Genomic DNA, 27,010 nt, shown 5'->3' on the forward strand with positions numbered 1-27,010 from the left:
ATTTACAAATGTGTCAATGTTTTCCTACAGTATTTAAGCTAAGACTTCACTCTTCAGTATCTTAAAATAGGAAACAAACAACAAAATGTCAATGACCTAAAGCTTTGTTTACTAAAGTATGGTTTATAAAACGTTAGCTTCACAAGATGCTCCCAGAAAGTTCTGTGGGTAAGTGTAAGGAAAGACACACTGGATCCACCCACCCAAAACCCACTTGAAGAATTGTAATGAGCATTAGAGTTTCTGAAGTGGCTGGCAATCATGAAATCTGTTTAACATTTTAAAACTCAGTATTGAACAAAGATTTTTATTACCAAACCCCTATCCAACTGACCCTGGTCAAAGTACCACCCAATCAAAGCCCCTTGGAACTAATGTTGTATGATACTACATACTTTGGGAAAATGTGCTTTAAAATAAAACTTTGCAACTCAATAAACATATACATATAAGGGAGCAAAATTACTTTTTAAAAAAACAGTCTCTCTTTTTAAAGCTCTTTGCATAGGTATTTGCGAAAATAAGACTCTTAAAACACACAGGTCTATCACAGAACACTTGTCCACATAAACTACAGGGGAAAGAAGTACAGAAATCCTTACAGAAATTCTAGAGCTAATTTTGAAGGTTTGAGAAAAGTGACTCCAAAATCAAATAATGGATGTTATTTTTGGTGAATTAATTTTGAAGGATAGATGCAAAAGCATTAAATCAGTAATGTGCTATATACTGTCTCAAAATATTTTCATAGAAAAATATCAGGTCATTATATTATTTCCCTGGAATCCCAAGAGTTGCAGATGCTACCAGTAGATTTCACCATATTGCTGAGTCCATATGTAAAACTCAGCATCATCCAGAATTACATGAGACTGTTCGATTACTTGCTTGAAAATGCATGCATACAAGCACAAGCAGAATGAAAGGTCGGTCAATCAATTGCTGAGTACTTCCACTGAAAACAGTGAAATGGGGGAGAATTAATTAACCCCCCAACTGGTGGATTGTTTTTTATATATATAAAATCATACTTATGCATATATGATTTGGACTTATATGCATATATATATATATATATATGTATATATATATATATATATGTATCAGATGACACTCTCTTTTTAAAAATACCCACAATTTTCTTTCTATAAATAAAGCTGTCAGTTTTAGCTATAAGATAGCAAACCTTGGTGTAAGTGTAGTCCCCAAATTAATCATCTTTTGTACACACAAGTCTTCAGCAAATCTTTGCAATTTAAGCAGTCTACTTTGGCTCAGATTCTGCTAGCTTATAGCTCAGATCAGTATCTGATGCTTTGTTTAATTCCTGCTCAGCCTATGCCAATGACAACACTTTGGAATCATTCTACATCACTGAAAGAGAATTCATTAAGTAAAAAGAAACAACAGCTGCTTCATACTTCAATGAAAGGTGGGTTTCCATTTGAAGTATTTTTCTTTCTCTACCAGTGAAAGTCAAGTTAACTAGAATTACAAAATAAAATCACAATAGAACTAGGGATCATTGTTGCTGGGATGGAGGGAGTAAGTGAAAGTATCCATTTCTCATGTATTCAGCCCTTGCTTACCTGGGTGAACCAGTCGCCTAGAAACTGGTATGATTAAGATCTGCACATGCTGTTCTAATGGCCATGTCCTTGGTTGTCATATTTTAGAAGCTATGCTATGTCATATCATCTTTTTAACCTCATTCTGTTCTAAAAAGTTCTAGTCTGATCTTCCTCATGGTGTTTTCTTAGCGCACCCTGTGTAGTTGCTGAAACTGACAGAGGACCTGGGACAGCTGCACATGACTCCTGAGACCTGAAGCTGGCCGTGGCATGCTACATCGGGTGCACTGCTCACTACAGGTGGTGCCTGATGTCACACTCCAGTGGCACTGCAGACCTCTTTTCTGAGGCAAGTCGCCCCTCTGTTTAGGCCACCAAGCCCAGTCTTGTAATCTTAGCCGAGAGAAAGGAATGAATGATGAAGACGATCGGCTTGGGGCAGGAATGAAGATCCAGTTGCTGAAATTTAAAAAGAGCATGAGAGATGTTAAATTAATGCTTGATGCAGAGTAGTGATTTACACATCAAACAGATCTATGAGCACCTCGGCTTTTAAGCGTTAACTGGAGCAATTATGTTTTGAAATCATTGCCTCCCAGCGAGATAAAGGAGTAACTCTTTGAACTTGTTTCTTGCATCTCATACATCTTTTTTTCTGAAATAGATTTTGTGAGATTTATCTATATCAATCCCATAAATATTGATGCTACCCATTTTGACTGTCCAAACCATTTATTTTTGTCTCCACAATCATGATATTTATGTTGGATTTGGGTCAGCGTGGAGCAATACTAAATTACACACCTAAAGATGAGGTTTAAGTCCTGATTCTGGAATTTTTTAGATGTATAATCTTGGCCAAGTCACTTAAAATTATTCTCAGTCCTACTAACCTGCAGGTCATAAGAGTATTAAATAAGATATAGCACGTGAAAATTCCTTGTCAACTGGGACCAAAGCCTAAGCAGCTGTGTGTCCTCATTGTCCTTGACTTACACCTGGGTAAGCAAGTGTATCACATCTCTGTGAAGGTGACTTATAAGGCCTTGTCCTTCTCAGTGTGGTTCCTGGAGAACCCAGCACACACATGGTAGAGCATGAAAGTCCTTCCCATGTGGAATTCTATCACTTGATCTGATTTAGGAAAATTGGGGTAGCTATACCAGTTATCTTCTGTTGGAGATGAAGAACTGGAGATGACAATAATAACTACCAAAGCTAAGACTGTGCTCATTACAAGTCAGGTACTGAGCTTCTCTCTATCTTACTTAATTCCCTCTCACAAAATCCCTATGAGTTAGCTACTGTTGCCATCTTCATCTTTTACATGGGAAAGCTGAGATTTAGAGAAGCTGTAAAACTTTCTGAAATTGTAGATCTTACAGTGACTAGAAAGTGTAGACACAAATATAAGTCTATCTGATGCCACAGCCAGGGCTTCATCGCAACGTTCTATGTCACTAACATAGAGCGCAGCTTTCAGAAAGAATACTAAAGATCACCCGTTTCACTCCCTGTATTTATGAATAGGAAATAAGAAATTTGGAGTACATTGTTTGCAGACTCAGAGAGAGAATCTAGGAGACCTTCTACCCTCAGTCTATTGCATTTGTTACAACTCCTCTCTGATCTATTCCCCATACCAGAAAGGCCTGCTGCCGCCTTCTGGGATTGCTCAACCATATATTCAGGACTGTGTCTGAACTTGAGCTTATCAACCCAGACTACCAGGAATAAAACAGTCCTTCCTAAATCTTCCAAGTCAGATTGTAATTACAAGCAGGAAGGCTGGAATTTAGACATAAGTGATTTTCCTCATGGGCAAAAATAGTCTTGAATCTTTAAGCCAAGAACAAAATAGGAGACTGATTCCTGTTCTTTTCCACTTTGTTAGAGTAGTCACCTTTAGGAAAAAGCACACAGCTGAGAGTGATTGATAGAGCAGCAATAGAACTAGAAATATTCTTAATAAAATGGACTTTCACATCACATCTTTATTTCCAAACTGGTTGCTTTAGGTTATAATTAAAGATTGAAACACGCACAAACCAAACAAGAATTCAAAACAATTCTGTAGATCCATTGTAGAGGTAAGAAAAAAATGATTGTCTAGAAAGAGTTCCCAGAAGCTAGTGGAGGTCAAACATGAGCCACAGAAGTGAACTTCATGGTGATTGCCTGTGGCACCCACAGCAGGGAGCCTGGTCCTGTGCTGGGGTGAGCAGTGTCACATGATGTAGAACAGTGAAGTTTTGACAGAATAGGCCCTGAACTCTGTTAAATGTGACCTGCCCCTTCAACCAACTACTTCTGGGTATCCCAAAATTGTTTCCAGAAAAATTAGCAGTAAAGTCCCACAGGAGAAATAACTAATAAATGTGGAGAGACAGAAATAGAGGAAGAATTGTGGAAAGCTAGCAGCTAAACTGAAATAACTGGATTTTACAAGTTGAGGTTTGCCTTCTGTGTTTTACATCTTCTCCATCCCTGTTATCAAGGGGAGGTCAACAAATAGTTCCTGATTATCTGGGTGGCTAGGAAGGAGTTGAATAGAGACTAGTTAATATAAAATCTAGGGCCTCTTTGAAGTTCTGTACTTGACAAGCTAAATGAAATGCTATATCTTCCTGGGAAATGCCCACAACTACACTTGCCTGAATTCAGATGAAAGCACTGTTCTCACCCTCTGTGGAACTGAAGTAACATATTTTTCATCATAGCAAGCAGCAATGGTCATAGCCAATCATGTATTTAACCACATGGACTATTTGCATTGGTGTGAGACATACAAATATTACCTTCACCAGTAAATGTGCTAATTCTGTTATTTGACATGAGCCCCAAACTTCTGTGCCCTTCTGGGTCCCTCTCTCCACTCGGGTAGAGTTGACCAGTTTCTTGTGTTTTTTTTCTTCCCCTGCTACTCTGCCCCTTGTCCAGCTCTACCTCTTTGCTCTTGTCCTCTCTGCTCCTCTGAGGCCTTGTGATGGCAGGGAAAGCTTCATCTACCTCCCTGCGTCCGAACACCCAGCACAATGCCAGGACCTTATGGCTGCTCCATACTTCTAAAAAATGAATGTCACATTTTTTAAGCTTCTGAGACCTTATTTGATACGAATTTAATGCTAACCTTATAAAGGATTCTTTCCTTTGATTCAAATATTTATGCAGTCTTCTAATGAAAAATGAAGCCGAAGAAAGAACATTGAAATAATTGAATCTAATCACTGTTTTTCAAGGATCAAATAAAACATGGGTCTGCAGGTACTTTGTTGAGTCAGATGCTCCCTGAATACAGTTAGCCCTGTGTCTAGGACTCCTCACAGGTGGATTGTATGATAAAAGAAATGCAATCGCACTGTCAAAAGAGAAGTACACTTACAATCTCTCCTTCTTTGCCTCCAAAATCTAAATACAGCATCCTGATTCCATCATCAGATGACATTTTGAGCTTTTCGTAAGGGGACTGTATGATTGTCTTGGGAAAGGCACCCTCCTGTGGCTCAGTGGAGACAGAAAATCCATTCTCATAATGGATGGTCAGGCGGCACTCCTGGTTTTTGTAGGTGCAGGCTGAAGGAGAGGGGGAGGGAGAGAGAAATAGAAATGGTGGAAATCAATCCATCAATTGATTTTCCCAGGTGCTTAATACTTCTAGTCTCTTCAGTCCCAGAGAATAGTCACACATTTCTTACTAAAATTAAAAAAAAAATAGTAGTTGTTCACAAAAATATCCACTTTGGATTGATTTTTTTCTTTTTCCTTTTATTTTTTAAGGCTTTTGTTAGTGTATTATAGTTATATATAATAGTAGGGTTCATTTTGACATAATCATACGTGCATGGAACTTAATTTGCTCCATTTCAGTCTCCAGTGCCTCCTATTTTCCTCCCCTCCTCCCTCCCCCTATTTCCCTTCCTCTACTCTACAGGTCTTCCTTCTATTGATTTATTTCCTTTTTTAAAATTGGTGCTTTTTTTGTAGGAAAAAACATAAAGGTGGGATTCACTATGGCATATTTTTATACATGTACATAATTTTGTCAAATTCAAATATTTGGAATGTTTTGATATGATAATTTCCTAGCCCCAAGGAACCAAGGGATATAAATGGAAGGAAATTCCTTTGAGTGGGATTCATTGAATATTTCCTTTTCTGTCCATCTGATGACACACAGGTCCAGAGGCAGGAGCACTTGCCTTCCAATGGCCAGATGGCCCTTCTCTTGAGCCAGAAAAACCCAGACATTTGATTCAAATAAAGTAAGCCACCTCTGAATCATCATTCTCCTCTTCACCATGTGGACACCACACGCACACACGCACGCACGCACGCACAATGGTATGTCTGATGTGGGTGAAAGAAGAGGGAATTCCTTCACCATGTTCTCAAAGTTAACATGGTGTATACTAAGGAGTTCAGGAGTACATCGTTAAAAAATAATCTGGTGTTTTATTTGAAAACGTCTAACAAAGTTCATTTCAGAAAGTGGTGATCATTTAATGTCCCTGATGGTCATAAGTCCTGGAAAAGCTGCTGCTAGGGAGAGTCCCTGACATGGTACCTTTCATTAGAATGCTGTTTCTTCCCCTGGCCCTGTGAAAAACCCAGGAATCTCAGGGTGATATCCGAGGGCACTGTCTCATCCAAAAGAACAGGGAAGAAACCTCACAAGCAGGTCTGGCACCTGCTTTTCATTAGGGAGCCTCGCTGTATTTAGAGAAAGAGTCCAGCTGTTTAAGCCTATGAGCTGCACAGGGGGACAGTCACCAGCACCCTAATCCCTAATTAGGAAGAGTTGTAAATATATCATTTAAAACTTACAATCAAAGAATCCTGAAAAAAGTTGTTAAGTATAAGATTGGCTTCCCCCCCCCCTCACAAAACATCATATTTAATAGGCCTTGGCAGGCCAGTTGATTGGGGCTTAATCTACATCTAAATGAGGTAGGGGGAAACCAGGACATTTTCTTTGCTAGGACAGTTGGGGAAGAGGAAGAGGAGAACACTACTGAGTGAAAACTCACTCTCTACCATTATTAGCTTTGCTTTTACTGAAGATAACCTTAACACAAACTTCTGAAGCAGGAACTTAGCCCAATATTATAGGTGGGTAAAGCAAAGCTCAGAGAGATGAACACGTCACCATCTGGGACATTCAATGTTCAGAATCCAAGTTCTTTCCACACTGATCTTCTCCATGGAGGGGTATGAGAATAAGACCAAAGCAAAGAGTTTCTCAGGTTTCTTCTTTCATGAATAATGAACATCAGAGTTTGGGAAAGAAATAGGGATCTCTCTTGCTCATAGAATGAGGTGGCTTTTAATTGGAGCTCTGATGGAAAAAAGCATCCCTTCCTCTGATTCACTGTAGACACCTTTTAACTTTTACTAAGGAGTGATCTTTCTTGAAGCTGTCCTTTCTAATAGTTCTGAGTCTTTCTGTGCAGGACCCTGGGCCCTGCACTGGGCCTACCTCCCAGTCCAAGGAGGACCAGGGATAGTGGCACAGAGGTAGTGATGATGCCATCTTGACTCCTCCTCTTTCATGGACTCTACTTCTACCACTTGCAGAATACATCAGTCAGCTCTCAACATGGTCATTTTATCCTTCCTCCATGTATGAACTTTGCACTGTGTCTTCAGATATTCCCAATTAGCTGATTGTGATCAATTTTAACTCCAATTGAACTCAAGTGGTATTGGTGGCCTTTATGTAATGGAAGCAGCTATCTAAAGATGTTTTCAGTCTACACAGGATAAATTGAACACATATTCACATTAACTGAGGCTGTGATTAGAACAGAAACCCTTTCCTCCCACTGTCTACAGGCATCTTTCAAGTTGTAACTGGGTTGCACCTTTAGTCGCTTCCTTTCTTCTCTGACATCACTCAGCTAGCTCAGCAAGCTTTGTTATTCTTCTTTGGATAGTTGATGAACAGCCTCATTATTTTCCTATTGAAGTGGAATTCAGCATATCAAGACAGAAAGATTTTACAAAATTTAAAATAGAATGTCAACTTAACCAAATTCCTTTGGATATCTTTATTCTTTCTTAGAACACTCCCAAAAATGTTGCATGGAATCTTAATTTGCTGGCATTACATGTATAAATGTATTAAGTGTGGGTGGTTTATGCCCTTTCACTCTCAGGTCAAAACTCTAGTGTTTCTTGTCATAGAGCATAGGCATCAAAGATAAAAGCTTCAGGGTCATTCCCAAAGGATTTTCAATACTGAGGGGAAACATATGGGGGTACAAATTAGTCTTGAGGTAATTATAAGAAGGCACTTATTATCTTGGATAAATTGAAGCAGAAATTCTATAAAACATCTGACTTTTCAAATACAATAGGTAGTATAAGAAGTACTACATGGTAATATGAGTTGCCTCTTTTAGAATGCTCCTTGGTGCCTGAGAAGTTGCACCTTAGCATAGTACTACTCAAAGAGTGGTCCATGGACCAGCAGTATCAGTGCTACCTGGAATCTATCAGATATCATTCTCAGGCCCCATCCCAGAACTGTTTAATCTGAATCTTTGGGGTGGGGGGTGGGGAGGATCAGCAATTTAAGGTTTTTGAGGATACAACAAAAATATTATGATGATGATTGTTTCCAGTGCAGCTAAAGTTTGGAAGCATCATTCTTAAACATCTCTTAGGGAATCTTCTTCCTTTAGAGTAGAGCTGATGGAAATGTTGCAGATTTACACTGTCCAGCAGAGTAACCATCGGGTACATGTGACTACTGAGCACTTGAAATGTGGCTAGCACAACTGAGGAAGTAATTAAACTTCAATCATTAAAATTTACATAATCACACAAAGGACACTATATTGGACAACATAGGTCTGTAGATAATAATAAGAAGAAGAGCAATTAATAATACTACCTACTGATAACAAACCTGGAAGTGAGTCCTATTATTCCTATTACACCTCTGAGTATTATTCTCCTGTTTTTATAAATGAAGAGATTAAAGGTTTAAAGAAATGATTAATAAAAAGTAGAACTGGAATTTGAATCGAAGCCTATTTGAATTTAAGAACTTAATAGTCACCCCAATTGTGACTATAACCTTGTACTGCTTCCACAGAAACAGAAATAAAAGAACATAAAAGAGATATCAAAAAAGAAGTGGGCAGACAATACTACAAGAAAAAAGATCCTAAGAAATTCAAAATTAGAGTTAATGGAAGACTTGCTGAGGATATGAGTGGCTATGTCACTCACATGATGCCCTCTTTACCAGTGTCCCCAAGAAACCTGAGAGAGGTTGGTCATAGATCTCAGAACCAGAAACTACTTGTTAGATCTCAGGAGTGGGAAAAATAACATTCTAGACACTGCCAACTGTGCATTGTGCTTGCTGACAAAGGACACTGGGTTAAATAGGAGTCTGCCTTAGCAAAGGTACAAGACTCTACAGCATGAATTTTGTCTATTAATGTTACCTTAGATTCATATTACTTTTCCAGTCTCTTATTTTACCTTTTGCCCAATTAAAGAATTAAATTATATGTGTCCAATATGTCTGTATATTTATATATGTTTTGATAGCTATTTATCATCTATCTGTTTTAGAGGACAGCATTCAAATGACTTATCACAGCAACATGAACAGAATTACTGTCTGTGACTCACTGGTATAGCAGGGGATAGTGAATGATCAATTCAGGGTGACATAGTTTTGTTAAAGTCCGTTCTGTCATTGACTAGTTGTGTGGCTTTGGCAAGTTACTTAGCCTTTCTTAAGAATTTGCTTCCTGATTTGTGAAGGTGACAAGGGAATTGTGACTCTTTGATTAGATAGGCAATTTTTGTGACCCAGGACCATGCATTTACATGCACACATATGCATATACACCCCTGAATCAAAAGTTCTACAAAACATTAAAATAATATCTACATTGACATCTCCTTTCTATGTTATCCAATTTTGAAAAGGTTGGCTTTGCCTTCATTAATTGATCTTGAACCCACAAAAAGTTATTTCTTACTGAAAAGGGAAAAGAAAAGACATTCTATAAAATACCTAGTGTACTGTGGTTACTCAATAATTGATATAGTGTAGCTACCTAATATATTTCCAATATTATTCTGTGAAAAATTACTCTGAATCAGTTCAGGTGGCTTATAAATAAGAATCCTATTAGTTCATGCCTCAAAGTTCCTGCCTTCCAGTAATCCACCTACTGGTTATGGATAGGAAAATGGTAACTGACGATCCAAGTTACCTGCCAGCTTTCTTGAATGAAGGCAAAACAAGGTTTTTCACCATAAAAACCTTTGCTTATATTTCAGTTGGGCATACATTGCCTGGGTCGAGAAGAATTTACAGTTGCCTCTGAAATTTTAAGTACCTCAGAAGGCCAGTAATGGGAACTACTCTGAGGCCAGTGGAGGATGTATCCTTCCTGCAAGAGTGACACAGTCAGCCCACAGCCAGCCCACCCTCAGCCCACCCCCAGCAGTACTCACGGGTGGTGATTTCCGCAATGAGTTCTGCCGAGTTGTGGCACCCCTGTACAATGCTTCTGGTCCAATGGGAGAGGTCCCTGCTGATCTCTGCCCTGAAGAGGTGTGTTTCAATCCCTTGCTTGGTACCAGTTCGGGTTGCAAAGGACAGATCCATGCCAGCCTGAGGTGATCCCTTCCCTGGACCTGAATGTACCAGCCTGGGGTGGGGGTGGGAGGGAGAGATTGTTATCAAAACATTCCTTTATCCACTGGGCATATCACCTAGTAGAAGCTCCACATTGGTGATCTATTTTCATTTTTGTGATCTCGAACCAAATAGATACACTCTACCCTTCTCCACGTTTTTCTGCCATCTCTGTTGAAAGGTAGATTCATATCAAGAAGCTTCCAAGAGCTGCACATATTATTAAACTCAGAGGAGTCAAATAATGACTTTAACTTGTGCAAATCCTGCTATACTCATTCAGCAAAAAAGAAAAAAAGAAAATAAATGAGATAGAGAAGATAATTTAAATGGCTGTGTAAACTTCTTTCCAGCATTCCATTCCTGAGCCTCTACATGTCCCAGCATGAACATGAGATGGGAAAGTGAATCTGATGTTTCCTTGTGGGACTCAGTTCCCCTAGATCTTTGGTAGTCAGAAGGACCAGGCTGCAGTGCATATTCTTCTGGGTGGGTACTTTTGTTATGCAGATGATCTTCAAATGAAAACAAATAACTGAGAACTCAACTGAAGAAGCTGCATGCAGTCTGTTTATCCTTGCTGGAGAAAGAATTGGCACTGGAGACTCTTCACTTCTTGAGAAACAGCAGAAAACTGTACTTTAGTGAGAATATAAGGGATTTTCAAGAGAGGGTTTTTTTTTTTCTACATAAGATTTTCACACTGACTTTAGAACTTATCCTTGGCATAATATGTGACTTCGGTAGTAAATAATTTTCTAAAAGGCCAGACTTAAAATGTGAAGAATCAAAGCGCTCTGAGCACCACCTTCTGAGCAGGCGCTGGCTCCTGCTTCTCACTCATCACCTTGAAAAGAATCCTGCTCCTTGATACCTCAATTCCTTTTGGGAGAGACTCTCATATCAATCATTTGCAGGGCAGCATGAGTATAATTTTGTAAATGTTACTTCTCTCCAGGGTATTTGCATTTTTATCCTTATCTTTGAATACAGAGAGCAACACTTTACCATTTGCTAGAGAAATGCCAGTTGTCTAGCTCCATGGTGGATGGGAGGGTTATTTTCTTAGGCAAAGATCTTGTTACCTCTAGATTAACAATTGCTCAAAGGAAAAACAAAAAGCTTATTTTCTCTCGTAAACCTAAATACTGTCACACAAAATTATCAGTGGAATAAAATGTATTTATAGCCTGTTGAATTTCTAGAAAAAAACAAGATTGTTGTATGACTCTGAGGCACTTTCTTTGGCTTATAAAGTTAGAATTTGGAGGGAGAGGTGGTGATTTTCAATCAGCTTGAAGGAAAAGGTTAGCCTTTTGGCTGTGAGGTTCATTAAAGTTAGGGAAGTCCATGATCTCCCTGGGAATAGAGTCTCAGACAGTGTGAAGGCAGGTGGCTGCTGGTGTGGTATCCATACAGGTTTAACCTGGCAGGCTGACATCCCTTGGCTCCAGAGACAGGAGGGCATTTGGTAACAAGAAGCGAGCAAGAGTGACTGAAAAGCCTGAGAAGCTGTTGGAGGATTCAAAACGAAGTATGGCTAAAGAAACCAGGAAGATTTCTCTCAAAGTTTGATATAGATTTTAATGGAATTGAGGAACAGATAAAAATTAATTAGGAAAAATGTATCTAGAGCAAACAAGAAAGGTGTATTCACTTCTTTTCTTGAAACCTTAAAACTTCTATCAGTGGGGCATAGGTGGCAGGCTGTATGTTAAACTAAACAAGACAGAAGTTTGGGAGGCCATCACTAAGTTCTTACTGACTGAAAGTGGAAAAGATTTATTTTCAACTAATCAAATGTGCATTAACTAATATTTATATTAAAGACCAGATTGAGGGCTGGGGTTGTATTGTAGCTCAGTGGTGGAGCACTTGCCTCCCATGTATGAGACACTGAGTTTGATCCTCAGCACCACATAAAAATAAATTAATAAAAAATAAAGGTGTCATGACCACCTACAACTAAAATTATTAAAAAAAGAAAAAGAACATGTTGATTTTCGATCTAAATAACACACATGTTGACTTATTTATTTTGAACAAGACAATATTACTACAGTACTTTCTGGAAACTCTGAGATATAAGCAAATTGTTGTTTCTACTATCTAGTGTGTATACTGATAATAAAAGAATATTTTCTTTAAATCTAAATTAAGTGAAGTACATCAGGCATAAAAAGCTGCATTTGGACACCATTCAATTCTGTCTGCCATGTGTTAGATCTTTTAAGAATCACTGCCTCATATGATAGTGTTTTGAAATGAAATACAATAATCTGTGTATTGGAGCGAGCACAGAAACCAGCATGTGGTGTATACTCAATAAATATTTCCATGCCTTATACCTACCCTCAGTTTTCTTATTTTAAAAGTATAATTCCTGCCCCATAGCATTAGAATTAAATTTGATAAAATATATAGAGCATTTAGTTCAGTATTAGGTATACTGTAGTTAACATTCCATAAAAATTGGTTCCCTTATGCCTTGCTTGGCCTAAGTCATTCTGACTTTCCACCCTCTGAAATTCCATCCAGAGGGCGTCAACTCTGTCACAATCTGGTTCCAGCATAAATATGTTGTAAAGGCAGAAGCAAAGCGAAAACAAGATAAATCACCCTCATGGGGAATGTGGTGTATGTGTGTATATGTGTGAACTTCTGACCAATATTTATTTTTCTGGAGAGACTATACAATTGAAGCCAATAATAACTGGAAAATTTAATTTGTTGGAAGATTCACACTTGGTAACTCTGAGGATGAGAAATGATATTACTAACAGGATGTAACAAGGTGTGAGAAAGCCCTGTATCAGGTTGACCCATGTCATGTACCAGGAGTCATCAGTGTGGAAGCCCAGCATGGTACAGGAATAATGATGAGAAAAGGAGCCCTTCAAGACAGGACTGTCGGTGTTCTGTTATCCATCCAATCACTAAATTCTTATTGAATGAAAATGGAAAGATTGACTTTTCAAATAACCAAGGGTGAATTATCTAATAATTATATTAAAGAAAAGGTTGATTTACCATCTAAAAAATAGCACATGTGTTGACTTATGTGTTCTTATTTTGATATGACAATATTAATATAGTACTGTATGCAAACTCTGAGATAAAAACAAATTCGTGTTTCTGCTACTTATTTTGTATATGGATAACAAAAACATTTTCTCTAAATTGATATTAAGTGAAATACATCAGATATCTGCTGTACGCATGCATGCACACCCTCTGGATGGAGTATTACATAGACCTTCAAATTAAGTTATAAATACTATATGTAATTGTGGGGAATAGCTGTCAATATATTTATTGCAGAGTCTTGAATATGTAATTCAACTATGTAAAATAAAAGCTTAGAAACAAATATATAAGAAAACAATTTTAGAGGTGTTTTCATTTCTTCTTTTTTTTAGTTAAAATTTCCTCTTAAAAAATATACTACACAATTTAAAGGTGGATTGTAAAAAAGCTATGAAACTGAAATGAACCCCAAACTTCCAGTTTTTAGAATCAGGGCTTCTGTTACACTGAAAAGCATATAAATTCTGACTCAGTATGTCCTGAGTGTTTTGCTTGTTGCTTGTTTAGTGTTGGTGGCACTTCAGTGCTGGAATACTAAGTGGCTCAGCTATGCTGCTCTGCATTTGTTTATGTCTGGGTTCTCCTAAACAGAATACATCCAGCTCTTAACACCCAGCCCCTGAGCCCTGGTTGTTGAACAGCCCTCCTCAGGATGAAATTAACTGATCCTCCACTGTGGCCTAATAATCCCTTACACTAAACAACTGGCCTCCAGTAAAAGACATCTAGGACAGATGCTGACACCTGCAAGCTGTAGTGATTCTTTTGGATTCAGGGTGTCCTGAGGGGCCATAGAGGAGCTTCCTGCTCTGTTCAAATTCCTTCTCTTCTCCTTTCAACAGAACACTGGAAATCACTATTCATTCATTCCATCAATGAATAAAGATTTTGCCATTCACCATCTGATATTTTAAACAAATATTTGTTGATCACTGTCATAGACTGAACAGTGTTCCCTTCAAACTCATATACTGAAACCGTAATCCCCAATATGACTACATTTGGAAATAAGACTCCTAAAAGGAAGTTATTAAATTTGTGGGGTTGTAAGAGTAGGGTCTTAATCCAATTGGACTGTGTTCTTTTATGAAAAGGAAGAGACCTCAGAGACACAGATCTCTCTCCCTGTGTGGCTAGGAAACAAAAACCATGTGAGGACACAGAAAAAAAGGCAGCCATCTGAAAGTTAAGAAGACAGCTCTCATTTGAAACCAGCGTTGGAAGCACCTGCTCTTGAATTTCTAGCCTCCAGAGGTGCAAGAACCAAATTTCTGTTGTTTAAGCCACCTAGTCTATGGTGTTTGGTATGGCAGCCCACACCATATACAGTCTTTGCAAACTCAGGGCTCAGTGTGAGCACAGCAGACATGGTCCAATCTCTGAAGAGACAGTGAAATTAGGAGAGATCCTTTCTCCCCTGTAAACTCCTGGATCCTCTTTACTCCAGATGCAGCCCAAGTTCTCAGGAAATTGATTTCTCAATTACAGAACTGAGTCAAAGCCAGTCTCCAGCAGAGGACCAGTAAAGGATATAAGCCAAGGTGGGTGAGTGAAGAAATGATTCTCCACTCATTGAGGCAACCTGCTTTCTATGATGATCTTCCTCCAAAGGGTGAATCTGAACCTTTTGGGAAATTCTGGTGCAATGAAGGTGTTATGGTTTGGATATGAAATGTCTAAAACCCCTAGATTCATGTGTAAGACAATGCAAGAATACAATAAGGTTTAGAGGAGAAACAATTGGGCAATGAGAGCCTTATCCAATCAATTAATCTCCTGATGGTATTCACTGAGTGGTAACTGAAGGTGGGTACGGTATGGCTGGGGGAATGGGTCCCTGGGGGTGGAGTGCCTTTGGGGTATATATTTTCTCTGCTTCTAATCAAGTGAGCTGCTTCCCTCCATCACATTCTTCCACCATGATGTTCTGTCTGGTCTTAAGCTCTGAGCAATTGAGCTAGCTGTCTATGGACTGAGACCTCTGAAACCACGAGCCCCAAATAAACCTTTCCTTCTCTAAAATTGTTCTTGTCAGGTCTTTTAGTCACAGTAGCAAAAATCTGAGTAAAACAGAAAGACAACCTCATTTATCAAAATATGGAGTATTACTCATCCATAAAGAAGAATGAAATTATGGCATTTGCCAGTAAATGGATGGAACTGGAGATTATCATGCTAAATGAAATCAGCCAGTCCCAAAAGTCAAACGTCAAATGTTTTTCTCTGATATGTGGAAACTAATCTGAAATCAGGGAAGTGGAGGGAGAAAGAATGAGAGATAAAAAGGGAAAAAGGTGGGGAGTAAAGCTTAGAGTAGATAAAGGGGATTGAGGAGGAGGAGGAGGAAGGAATACATAAGGCAAAAAACAGTGGAATAAATCTGACCAAACTTTTGAATGTACAATCATGAATATATCACAGTGAATCTCAATATCTAGTATATCCACAAGACACTAATTTAAAAAAATAGAACTGTAAGTAAATCACAGAAAGATCAGTAGAGGCAGAGGAATAGTGGGGGGCAGTACAGGGGACTGAATTAGAGTAAATTATTTTCCAGGCTTTTGTGACTATCAAAATGTTAATCCCAATGTTAATAAATATCTAAAAAAGAATTTTAAAAATTTAAAAGTATTTTTAATTAAATACTTTAAAAGTAAATATATTTGAAATAACAAATATATTTGAAATAACAGGTTTTCTTTCTTTTTTCTTTTTCTATACCTTCTCCCACTAATTGATTTTGAATGCTGACAGTAATAAGCTGGGGTTATGGAGTTATGGACATTCACCACCATACCACCTTAATGGGACTAACAGAGCTTATTGTTTTACAATTCATGGCATTTCAAAGAAGAGTCAAGGCCACTAAATGAGGTAAGCTGAAAATCCTTTCCCTTACCTCTTGTGCTATGTGGGCCACCATGATAGCAGTAGTAGCTACTAGGAAAAGATAGAGGAAAAATGATGGCCTAATAAAACTTATAGTTGCTCTGAGAAATGTTTCTCTTTTGATGAATGAAATTATGCAAATTTGCATTTGTATTCTGCCAATTCCAAGCCAATAAAATAATTCTGGATATATAATATTGAAATATGCCTATCAAATATTGTGCTTACTGAGCATCTGCACACAGGTGGCTGATGGAAAACTCAGACTCAACATAAACTAAAGCAATACTCCACAAGGGCCTTAAGATCTTCAGAACCCAGTATGTGGCTTCTAAGTAACCCCAAGATCCCCAAAGGCCCATGTCTACCCTAAAAGAGAGAAAGTTTACAAGGAGTCAAACCAGTATTCAAAAGAAGTAGTTATTTGGATGGGAAACGGAAGGTCTAAATGAGCAAAGGTTAATTAACAATACCAAAGACAACATAAGCTGTCTTTTAAATGTCCTTAGGACAAGCAGATAGAAGCTGCCCTGTATCTTCAGCCTAACAATGATTCTGACTTGAACCTAAGGAAGGTGCAATGGAAGCCCAGAGGGAGTAGCATTTCTAAAAAAGAAGCACCACCTACTCCAAATGAATTCACGTCTTGCCTGGGAGGATTATACCCAGATGTTCTGGGAGGACTCAAACACTCCAAAAGTGAAACTCAGGGGGATTCTTGCGGAAATCAGGGAGAACAAGTCAGAGGTTAAAAGACTGGAAAGGTGGAAATTCTATCTTGCTTTTCAAAACTTGGAATAAAATATATTCTGTAACCCTATTCCCAGCCAAGATTCTCCAATGGATTTTTAAAATATTCATTTCTGGCTTTGGAGAAGGAGAGAAAGTAGTTCATGGCAGGCTTGCTTATATTCAACAATTTCACTCAGAAACAGGATTACTAGAAAGGTAATAGATGAAATGAATATTCAGAAAGGACATGACAACAAAATTTCCTTCAATATCCATATTACACTTAAAATCATAAGTGTTGGTACAAAGTTCACTTTGTTAAATGACAATAGCTTTTAGGGTTCAGTTTAATTAGGGATGGAGGCAGAGAACTATCTCCAGACCTGTCCTGCTAAACATTTTTATTAATGACTTTTATAAAGTTGTAGAGGACATGAACATTTAATTAGTAGATGGTCCAAAATTGAGAAGAAAAGCCACAGAATTAGGATGTAAGATAGCTAAGCATTGCAATTAACCACCAACAAGATAATAGTGAGGGAGACATAATGTAGAACCACCACTAGAAATTTAATTGGTGGTTAACTCAACCCAGAGCTGCCAGCAGCTCTGGTGTGATTACTGGGATTGAGCAGGTGATTACCTGGTGTTCCTTGGCATTCATCAGATAGCACCTGAAATATAGCATTTGGTTCCAGGCACCATGCTTTAAGACAGTGCTTCTTAATCTTTTAGCTCCGTGAATACCTTTGGGAGTATAATAAAGTTCCTACAGAGTAGGGAGGTCCCCTACTCTGAATAAATGATTGTAAATGCAGAAAGCAAGTAGAATTACAAAGGAAACCAGTAATATTGAATATAATATTATACAAATATCATGATATGAGAAGACAATGATCAAAACAGTACCCAAAACTACTTCATAAAGAGAATAGTTTGGAAATATTTTGTCTAGAAAAGAGAAGGCTGTGTGTTAGGAATGGAGAGGAGAAAGGGCTAAGCATAAATGTCCACATTTTCTGTGGAAGTGTAAGCACAGGCTGGCCAGTGACTCTCCAGGGATGTTAGTGAGTGTTCTCCCCTGTGGTTTCCTCTCTGGAATTTGACCTATCCAGGGGTACCCATGCTTGGAGCAGATGATTTGTTTCTTTGGAGGTAACATGAGGCAGAAGTAGCAGGGCTGGAACCCATGTCAGGTGCCCACTTAGTAAGTAGGTGTTGGGGTGCACAAAAGCTATTGACCACAGGTAATCTATTGGAGCTCATGTCCAAGCATACACCACATAATCTCCTCCTCAGACACAAACCCCTTCTGGATCTTATCATTAATCCATTTCCACACGATTTTATGATTACTACCTTTTAGACCTCATTCATCAAGGTCATCCCTACTGATTTCATGGTCTCTATCACTCTACTTGATACATGGTTGATGTTCAATAAATGTTGGTTGAATATCTGCATAAATGCATGTTTCTTCCAAAGTTTTTTTTTTAAATTGCATTCAATTTTGCAGAGGAAAATGTGTGCGTGCATGCAAGCACACACACACACACACACACACACACACACACACACAATTGATCTATTTAAAAATGTTTTGTAACTTGGAGCAAACAAAAGTGCTTCCTAATGGACTTTTTATTCATAGTCCACACTTAGAAACACATATTGTAGGCAGATTTTGGGAACTGAGTGCCAAGTAAATGTCAGTGAACATTATGATTTTTAGAAGTCACCATTTGGACATTTGAAAGGTAGGGCTGTAATCTGCCTAGGTTTCTCCCATTCTGCCAGGAACAGCCTATTACATTCCTCCCAAGACTTTTCCCAAAGATCTGTCCTGATCTGTCTTAGGGGACTCTGAAATAGCTATTATTTATCTTTCAATTATTTTACATTTTAAGCTATTTGTGTGTCCTTAAAAATATGACCATCTGTCTCTTATCTGTAGCAGGAACTAAACTACAGCAACCAAGAAGCTGGTATTGCCCGAGAAAAGATAACTTCTTTACCCAGCCAGGAAAAGTACTGGCACCCTGGGACAGGCTTTCAAGCTGCCATTCACACCCAGTTTCCAAGTCATCCCTGAAACTCCTGGAGAACCCTAAGGACATGCTTTATTTCCTGGTTACAAAATATAGGTACAGATATATAGTTAAATGTCTTTATAAAAAAATGCTAGTGAACACTGCGTGGAAGAGCAGTTATCACAGACTGTGTAGGGGAAGCCACCATTATCTTTAGAACATAACTTCCATCAGGGCAAGAATTTTTATTTGATTATTCCCTGCTACATTCTTAGCACCTAGAATCATTCCAGGCATAGAGAAGGCACTCAGTAAATATTTGCTAAATGAATGACTGAATGAAGAGCTAGAACACAAAGAGGATGATTGTATAAGAAATTTGTGACTAATGTCTCCCCTCACAACCCTTAGCCCCTCAACCATACAGAACAGTAGTGGCTAATGCTAGTCCAAAGAATGTGGGTTCATGTCCACTAAATAATAATTTCCAGATTACTTTAGCTATGGACAAAATTAATCTTATAAGGTAACTAGGATGAACTATTTCATGAGAACAACCTAACATCCATTTCCTGTTTCTTCCTTTAAGTCCGTCTTTAGTAACTGGTGTTTTTAATAGTAACTTTCTGATTTATTGAATTAGAGTCATCTTTCAGGGTGTAGGGGGTGAGAAGTTGACTATTTTTTTCAAAACAACAAAAAAATCATTAAGATTTCATGTTCACTGCAACATGGATCCAATTCAAAGAGATGTCTATAAATAGATCCTCAAATCAGATACAAAGAAAGAATAAAATGTCTTTAAATTATTTCAAATGCCCAAAGTGGTATATCCCAGGAGGCTCCGACTGACTGTGAAAAGACCACTTCCAGGTCAAATCTTTGTCTAACTAACATTCCTGCCAGATATCAGGACAAGTGTTTCTCTACCAACAACTGGGCTACTGGGTTTCATGTTGTTTCCAAATCCTCAGACATGGCTCCTAGCCTGACTGCTTTTGAGAAAAACAAACATGCAAGAAAAAAAAAAAAACCTGTCTCACAAGGGATGCTTATGCACTCATTTAATTCTGGATAGGTGTTTGGGAATGTTGCATAAAATGTTCCATACAAAAACATTATTATTAATATCCTTAATTAAAGCAACAACAGTTGCAGCACACAGATTCAGCCAAATTAGGAAAATTACATATTAGGTAACTAGGTTGCTAAGCAATATTACATCCTCATTTTACTTAATTGCTGTAATTAGCATCTCCCACCAGATGCCACAATGCAGGCCACACACAGAAAGAGAGAAAGAAGAGAGGAGAAGGGAAGGGAAGAGATGGGAAGGGAAGAAAAGGGAAGGGAAGGCGAAGGAAGGAAACGCCACTGGTTAGATCCCTTAAATGGTTCTGGTGATCTCAATACTCCCACCTACTGGCCACTCCAATAGAGCCAGCCGTCAATAGATGCTCTAGGGAAAAAATGTAGGGCAAAGAGTCACTGACAAATACCCAACTGTCAGGTGGAAGGGGCTGACCCTGAACCCCCTGCCCGCTCCAGCAGGAATAGCTGATCAATTGCCTCGTTTCTAACTTCTAAACTTTCTTCCTTTTGAATATGATGCAAGGTCCCATGTTCCAGAAAGCTGACATTCCTGAGGGATATTGACTATAAACAAAGACAGAAGAAGCAGCAGCACCAAAACAATTTGAGAACATTCTAGATTCTTCAGTGGTATTTATCAGGTGGAGACAAGTGATTGTCTTCCATACTTTCACCAATGGTCTCATGACCTTTCATAGCTACCAGCCGTAATACAGAGGGAGGAAAGTGACTGCCCACCATGGGAAAGTTGGCATGGGTGTGTCTCTTCGGGCTCTACAGTAACTCTTTGAAAGTGGTATTATAATCTCCACTTAAAACGGAGAATCCATGGCTGTGTAGTAAACCAGTCCCCAAGATCCCTCAGAGTCCAGAATTTGGACCCAGCTTCATAAATGTACAGAGTCCCCACTCTTTCCATCGTACCAGGAAAGGGGGCCACACTCCAGCTCATCTGATATAGGAGGAGAAGGAGACTGAAAGGAAAAAGTGGAACAATGACCTATCATCATCCATGAGCTGACTTTACCCCTCTGTTGCTCCTCTCCAGAGGAAAATGGGACTCGCCATCTAATGGATGTTCTCACCTCATAATAGTTCAACGTCTTGGGGAAATTTTCCCTTTGAAGTTAGATCTGTCTTTTTTTTTTTAATTTATCACTATTAGAGCTATACTTTTAAACACATATTCTTGAAACTTCTGATTATCTCTTGCATGTTCTCTTGTCTCATCTACGCTTTAATTAGTTCAACATATGCCACAGTGTGTGTGTGTGGAATACATATCATGGAAAAGATCTTTGAGAATTTCTCCACGTATGGAAACGGCAATTAAAAACCAATTCTGTTCGGCTGGGAAAATGAAGCCACAGGTGAGTAACCTGAGCAATCAGTTCTTATAACATTCGGTTTTCTATTTTTTTTCCACATTCTTTCCTTTTTAAAAACTTCCTCCCATCGGTCCCTTCCACAATGTTGGCCGCTAACAGGAGCCTGTTAAGTTTCTTAAATTGTACTGAACATTCCTACCTCAGGAAGGAATCCATCCAGGGGCCACGGGCAAGAGGAATCCAGAGCTAGTTGTGTAGATGGGGTAAGGTGTTCCAGTCTCCCCATCTCCTTCCCAACTTCCCCAGTCCCTACAAGCTGACACTCTTCTGAACCTCAGTCCTTCCATCTCAATAACATTAAGACACTAGGGGTCCCTGATAAAACTTATCAGTCATTCACACTCTAATTTCAATTGCTAACATCTATCAATCACTTATTTCTTCTAATTCATATGCTTAACATTTACATAGATAATCAGCCCTATCAATGAGTGTGTGAAGTAGAAGACACTCTTGCCCATCATATGGATGAAGAGACTAGTGTTCTGAGATGATATTTTAGCCAAGTCTTTGGATTCAACTCCTGATTCCAAAGTCTTTAGGATCTTTCCGCTCTGCTTTCTGTCACCCACAACCCCTGAGAATCTCACCATTAGTAGGATGGAGACAGGAGCCATCAGACAGTGAAATCCCCAGGCATGTGGGTACAAATGGGATGGCTCGGATAGGATTTGACAGGGTATAGATCCTTAGGCATATATATCCTTTCATGCCACCCTGGGAAATGTCCATGGATTATGCCCGCATTTCCAGAGTGAGGATGCTTCTCAGGCTTAGCACAAAAACCACAGTCTGATTATAATTCTCTCCCTCCCCTTTTTTTTAGTTGTAATTGGAAACTTTATTTTATTTGTTTATTTTTATGTGGTGCTGAGGATGGAACCCAGTGCCTCGCATGTGCTAGGCGAGCGCTCTACTGCTGAGCCACAACCCCAGTCCCCTGATTAAAATTTAATGTTTGACAAATACAATTGGCAATCTCTCCCAGTGGAAAGACTAAATTTTCTAAGGGTAGCCTGAGGGCCCACTACTCTTAGCATATAGAAATAGGTTATTTCCTTAGGTACCAAAGATAACCTAACATATGTAATAGAAATGCTCAGTGTCCCTGGCTGCTAGGTGGCATAAAAGTAAAGAAGCGTGCATCGGTCAGGTCCTCTTTCAAGGTTACCCCACACCCTCTTCTTTGGCTCAAAGGTTGGTAATCTGGGCTTATAGCAGCATCACTCATTTTACAAGCTCTGTGTTTTTAAAACTTTTGCCAGCCACTGGACTGACTTACATCTCCTCTAAAATTCCAGAACTATTGCAAACTTAATCTTCGCTCTCTGTAGACCCATCTGACTTGCCAATTATGACAATAATGACAAAAACCTAATACTTTACTTCATATGGGCAAGCATACCTTTTTAAAAAATGTTCAGCAATATCAAATAAACCTTGGCTAAGCAAAATATATTTTCCCGTGGACTCATAACAAGATGAAGGGTGAGAATAGCTAAAATCACAACATGTTTGCAAACTTCCTGGGTGTGCTGCCATAAATTGCACCATCAATGCACAGAGGCACCATGGAGGTTGATCAGTGGGAGAGAAGACTGCTCGTAAACTTCTCTGCATGGCATTTGACACCAAGAACATGTCGTGAGCATTCCCGGCACCACTGCTATGAAACACAATCAAATTTTCATCTTCCAGAAAAATATAAATTAGATATGTCTGGGCCTTAACAACAACAACAAAAAAACCCCAAACAAATAAATCAACTGTGAACTGTCTGAGGAAGTAACTCAATTTAGAAGAAACCTGTTTCCTACTGGCTATGGTCCCAGCCAGCCTTTCTTGTGTGAGGGAACAGACAGACTTTGACCTTCTGAACAAAGCTCCCCAGCATTGCTAAAGGGAAGGGATGGGGCTGACAGTCACCCAGTCTGGGTTTGTGCTAAGCTTTATGCCAGAGAAGGCTGGATATATGTCCTTCTATAAAACAAGCAATGAATGAACCAATGAGCTGTGCACCTACCCCTTAATTTATATATCGAAATCCTCACTCTCAATGTGACTCTATTTGGAGGTTGGGCCTCTAAGGAGCTAATTAAGATTAATGCATTCATAAGAATGGGGCCTAAACAGAGAAGTCCACTATTATGCATATTTATAATGCACCAATTAAAAATGATCTCAAAAAAGAGGGGAATGGGGCCCAATGTCAGAAGATCTGTGTTCTATATAGAGAGACAGCAGAAAGCTTGCACTCTTTTCAGGCATGCACAAAAAAGAGGTCATGTGAGGACAAGTTAAATGGGGGTAGCCGACCACATGCCAAGAAGAGAGACCCCAGAAACTGACCATGTTGGAATCCTAATGCTGGACTTGCAGTCTCCAGAACCACTGAAAAATAAATTTCTGTTTTTCCAGCTCCAGTCTAGAGTACATGTTGAGCATCCTTAACATGAAAATCTGCAGTTCAAAACTTTCTGAGCACCAACATGACAAGTCTACACCACTGAATTTTGTTTCATGCACATAATTATAAAAAGTGTTGCATAAATTACCTTCGGGCTATGTGTATAAGGTGTTTAGATTAGGATCCCTCTCTGCAATATCCCATTGTGTATGTGCAAACATTCTGAAATCCAAAAACATCCTGCATGCTTGTAATCCCAGCAGCTCAAGAGGCTGAGACAGGAGAATCATGAGTTCAAAGCCAACCCTTATCAATTTAGTGAGGCGCTAAGCAATTCAGTGAGATCCTGTCTCTAAATAAAATACAAAATAGGACTGGGGATGTGGCTCAGTAGCCAAGTGTCCCGAGTTCAATCCCCAGTACACCCCACCCCCAAATAATATCAAATCTGAAATACTTCTGTTACCAGATAAGGGGTATTCAAACTGTACTTTGTTTTGACTAAATATCTTATTTTAATTTTCACAATCATTCTGCAGTAGGCATTATGGTCCCATTGTTCATATGAAGAAACTGAGGTCAGAGAGAAAACTTGCTTATGGTCATACTGGGTAAACTGGGGCTCAATTGAACAAAACTGGAGTGTGAACCCAGATCTGTCTAATCTGATACAGTGAAATAACTTTTTCTCTCGCCAGTAAATGTGATTGTCTTCCATTATTTTTTAAAGGGATAGTGTATTTTTAATTTTATTGTTTTGCTAATTGGGTGGGTTTTAAAGAATTTCTTAGAAAGTGCTAGGATGATCTTTTGTGGATTTTAGTTGATTACAAGTTTTCACTGCCATGAAGTTGTTTTAAAAACACAGCATGTTCTTATACATGCAATGAGAAGGTTTGTAAAAGCGATAATAATAATAGCTACCTTTATTTAGCTCTTAGCATGTGTCAAGCAGTATTCTAAGGACTTTACATTGTTTAATATCATCCTTATTACAGTCCTATTTGGTAGGCACAGATGTTGATCACATATCACAGATAAAGTGACATGAGGCAAAAAGAGATTGTGAAATGTGCCCATTTCCAGAGCTAGTAAAAACCAGAGCTGAGATTTGGAGCCAGGTTGTAAGCATCTAGAACCTGGGCCCAAGAGGGAGCACTGATGAGATGGACCACTGTGCAGCCATTCACACAAAGCCAAAGAAGAGAGTGATATTGGCCAAATTATATTGTCATATTGCGTGCAGGTACAAATACGTGATAACAAATCTCATCAATATGTGCAACAATAATGCTCTAGTAAAAAATGTGGGAGGAAAAAAAGAAACAAAGAGTGAAAACCCCATGGGAAATGCCTGCAAGTTCACAGTAAGACAGTTGACAAGATGCTGGTGATGGTAGGCATATGCAGTCAGGACAGCCTTCAGACTAATTCATCAGTGTTCATCATAGCTTGAGGCAAAAGAATGCTTCTGAAGGGCCACCTCTTCATGGCAAAGATCCCTCACTACCAAAAACCCCGGAAATTGGGAGTCAGAGAAGATAGGCTTCTAAAGCAGTAATTCTCAAACTGTAGCCCACATCAGAAACATCTGGAGAGGTCAAGAGGCCCCCTTGAGACTTTTTTTTTTTCAAGTGTTCTGAAGTGAAGCCAAAATCTGCTTGACTAACAAATTCCCAGTTAGTACCCATGCTGTTGGGCCAGGGACCACACTTTGAGAACCACTTGTGAAGCCATGGGTAGACACTCTAGTTCTCTAACACTGTCTACACCTCTGTCTTCACTTTATTGTGAGATCTGGGGTATCACTTTTTTGTTACATGGAACAATTGGGCATCTACTGCATGATTAAGTTGTCATAAGAAGGGAGATTTGTAACATACACTCAAAAAAATTCTTAGAGCCACTAAAACTCTAGGAAATTAGGACATGTTCCTGGAAGGCTGCATCAAATAGTGGGCAAGAATCAGAAAGTAGAATCAGAATTTGAGATCCATTTCTTGCTAACATATAACATTGGGTAATTAATGTTAGTTCCACAGTTTGCTTCTTCTTCATGAAGTAGAACTAAAACTTTACTTAAGGTTGGGAGGGCTAAATGTGGTAACCCTGCATTTGCCTAATGCTTACTGAAAACACACACTTCTGACTCCTGACCCTAGTAGCCTGCTTAGCCAGAACATTCAAGTCAAGGTCATGCTGATATGAATCTTAATTTAAAACCTGGGGGATTCTGAAACTGGGCAAGTTTTGCAAACCCTCATGGAATCCAATTGGCCTTTATCTAGAGGCGAGCCACTGGTTGATCACCATCTTGATCCATTTTGCAAATGACATTAACATGGTCTTGATAATGTCACTGAGGATGATTAATTAGTAGACACCCTATAATAAAAATGTAAAGGACATAGCTCTATATTTTTAAATAAAAATCAATTAAGCCATACACTTAACATTTGTGCATATTGCTATTTATAAATTGAACCTCAATAAAATATTTTTAAATAAATTCTTAAAAAGACAATGCTACACTTCTTTATAAATGCCTAAAAACAAATAATACTACTAGACAGAGTCCATGCCCAAATGATCCTAAAGAACACAGTGCCTGGTGTGACTGTATGGAACTTTTGGGAAGTGAATGAGAGAGTCACTTGATGAACTTAAGTGGTTAGGGAAACAGCTAACGAAAATGCTGGGGTAACTCTGAAACACAGGGACCCCGTTTTCCTTCACTTGCCCTCCTGCCACTTCGGCAGTGGTGCCTCTGCCAGAAATCAACAGCCTCAGCTTTAATCGCAAAGAAAGGCAGCTTCAATTTCAGCTGGGGGAACCCTGCCTTCCACAGCAACTCATTCAGAAGCCCAGCCTGGAGCTGAAAAGAGGCACCACCAACCCACACTATTACACAGGAAGGGAGAGATCCCTCTTTTTTTTTTCTGCTACTGTATGATTTCCAGAAGTCCTTTTCTAGGCAGTGCATCCAGAGAGAAGCTGACCAGGACCAATGAACCACAATGGCTGATATCCAAGCCACAAAGTCTATTAAAAACCTATTTTACCCAAGTACATTTCCCCGTGGGCTTTGAGACAATGACATACCACTGAGTGCATTTAACAGACAGGGCCTTGAAAGAGGAAGG

At 38.9% G+C, this 27,010-nt stretch overlaps 1 protein-coding gene across 2 annotated transcripts in view; it reads right to left on the reverse strand.

Moving 5' to 3' along the window:
- Nucleotides 1-1,074: 1,074 nt before the first annotated feature.
- Nucleotides 1,075-27,010, reverse strand: part of SNTB1 (syntrophin beta 1) — a 226,776-nt gene continuing 200,840 nt past the window's right edge. For both annotated transcript variants that reach the window (XM_081266576.1, XM_081266575.1), the window contains 3 exons: nucleotides 10,056-10,252; nucleotides 4,954-5,144; nucleotides 1,075-2,030 (listed from right to left, as the gene is read on the reverse strand). In XM_081266576.1, coding sequence (XP_081122702.1) covers nucleotides 1,938-2,030; nucleotides 4,954-5,144; nucleotides 10,056-10,252 — 481 coding nt within the window. In that variant the 3' untranslated portion in view covers nucleotides 1,075-1,937. The remainder of the gene's footprint in view (nucleotides 2,031-4,953; nucleotides 5,145-10,055; nucleotides 10,253-27,010) is intronic.

This window comes from Spermophilus citellus (genome assembly GCF_964194105.1).
Source record: "Spermophilus citellus genome assembly, chromosome: 14".
NCBI classification, from domain to species: domain Eukaryota; kingdom Metazoa; phylum Chordata; class Mammalia; order Rodentia; family Sciuridae; genus Spermophilus; species Spermophilus citellus.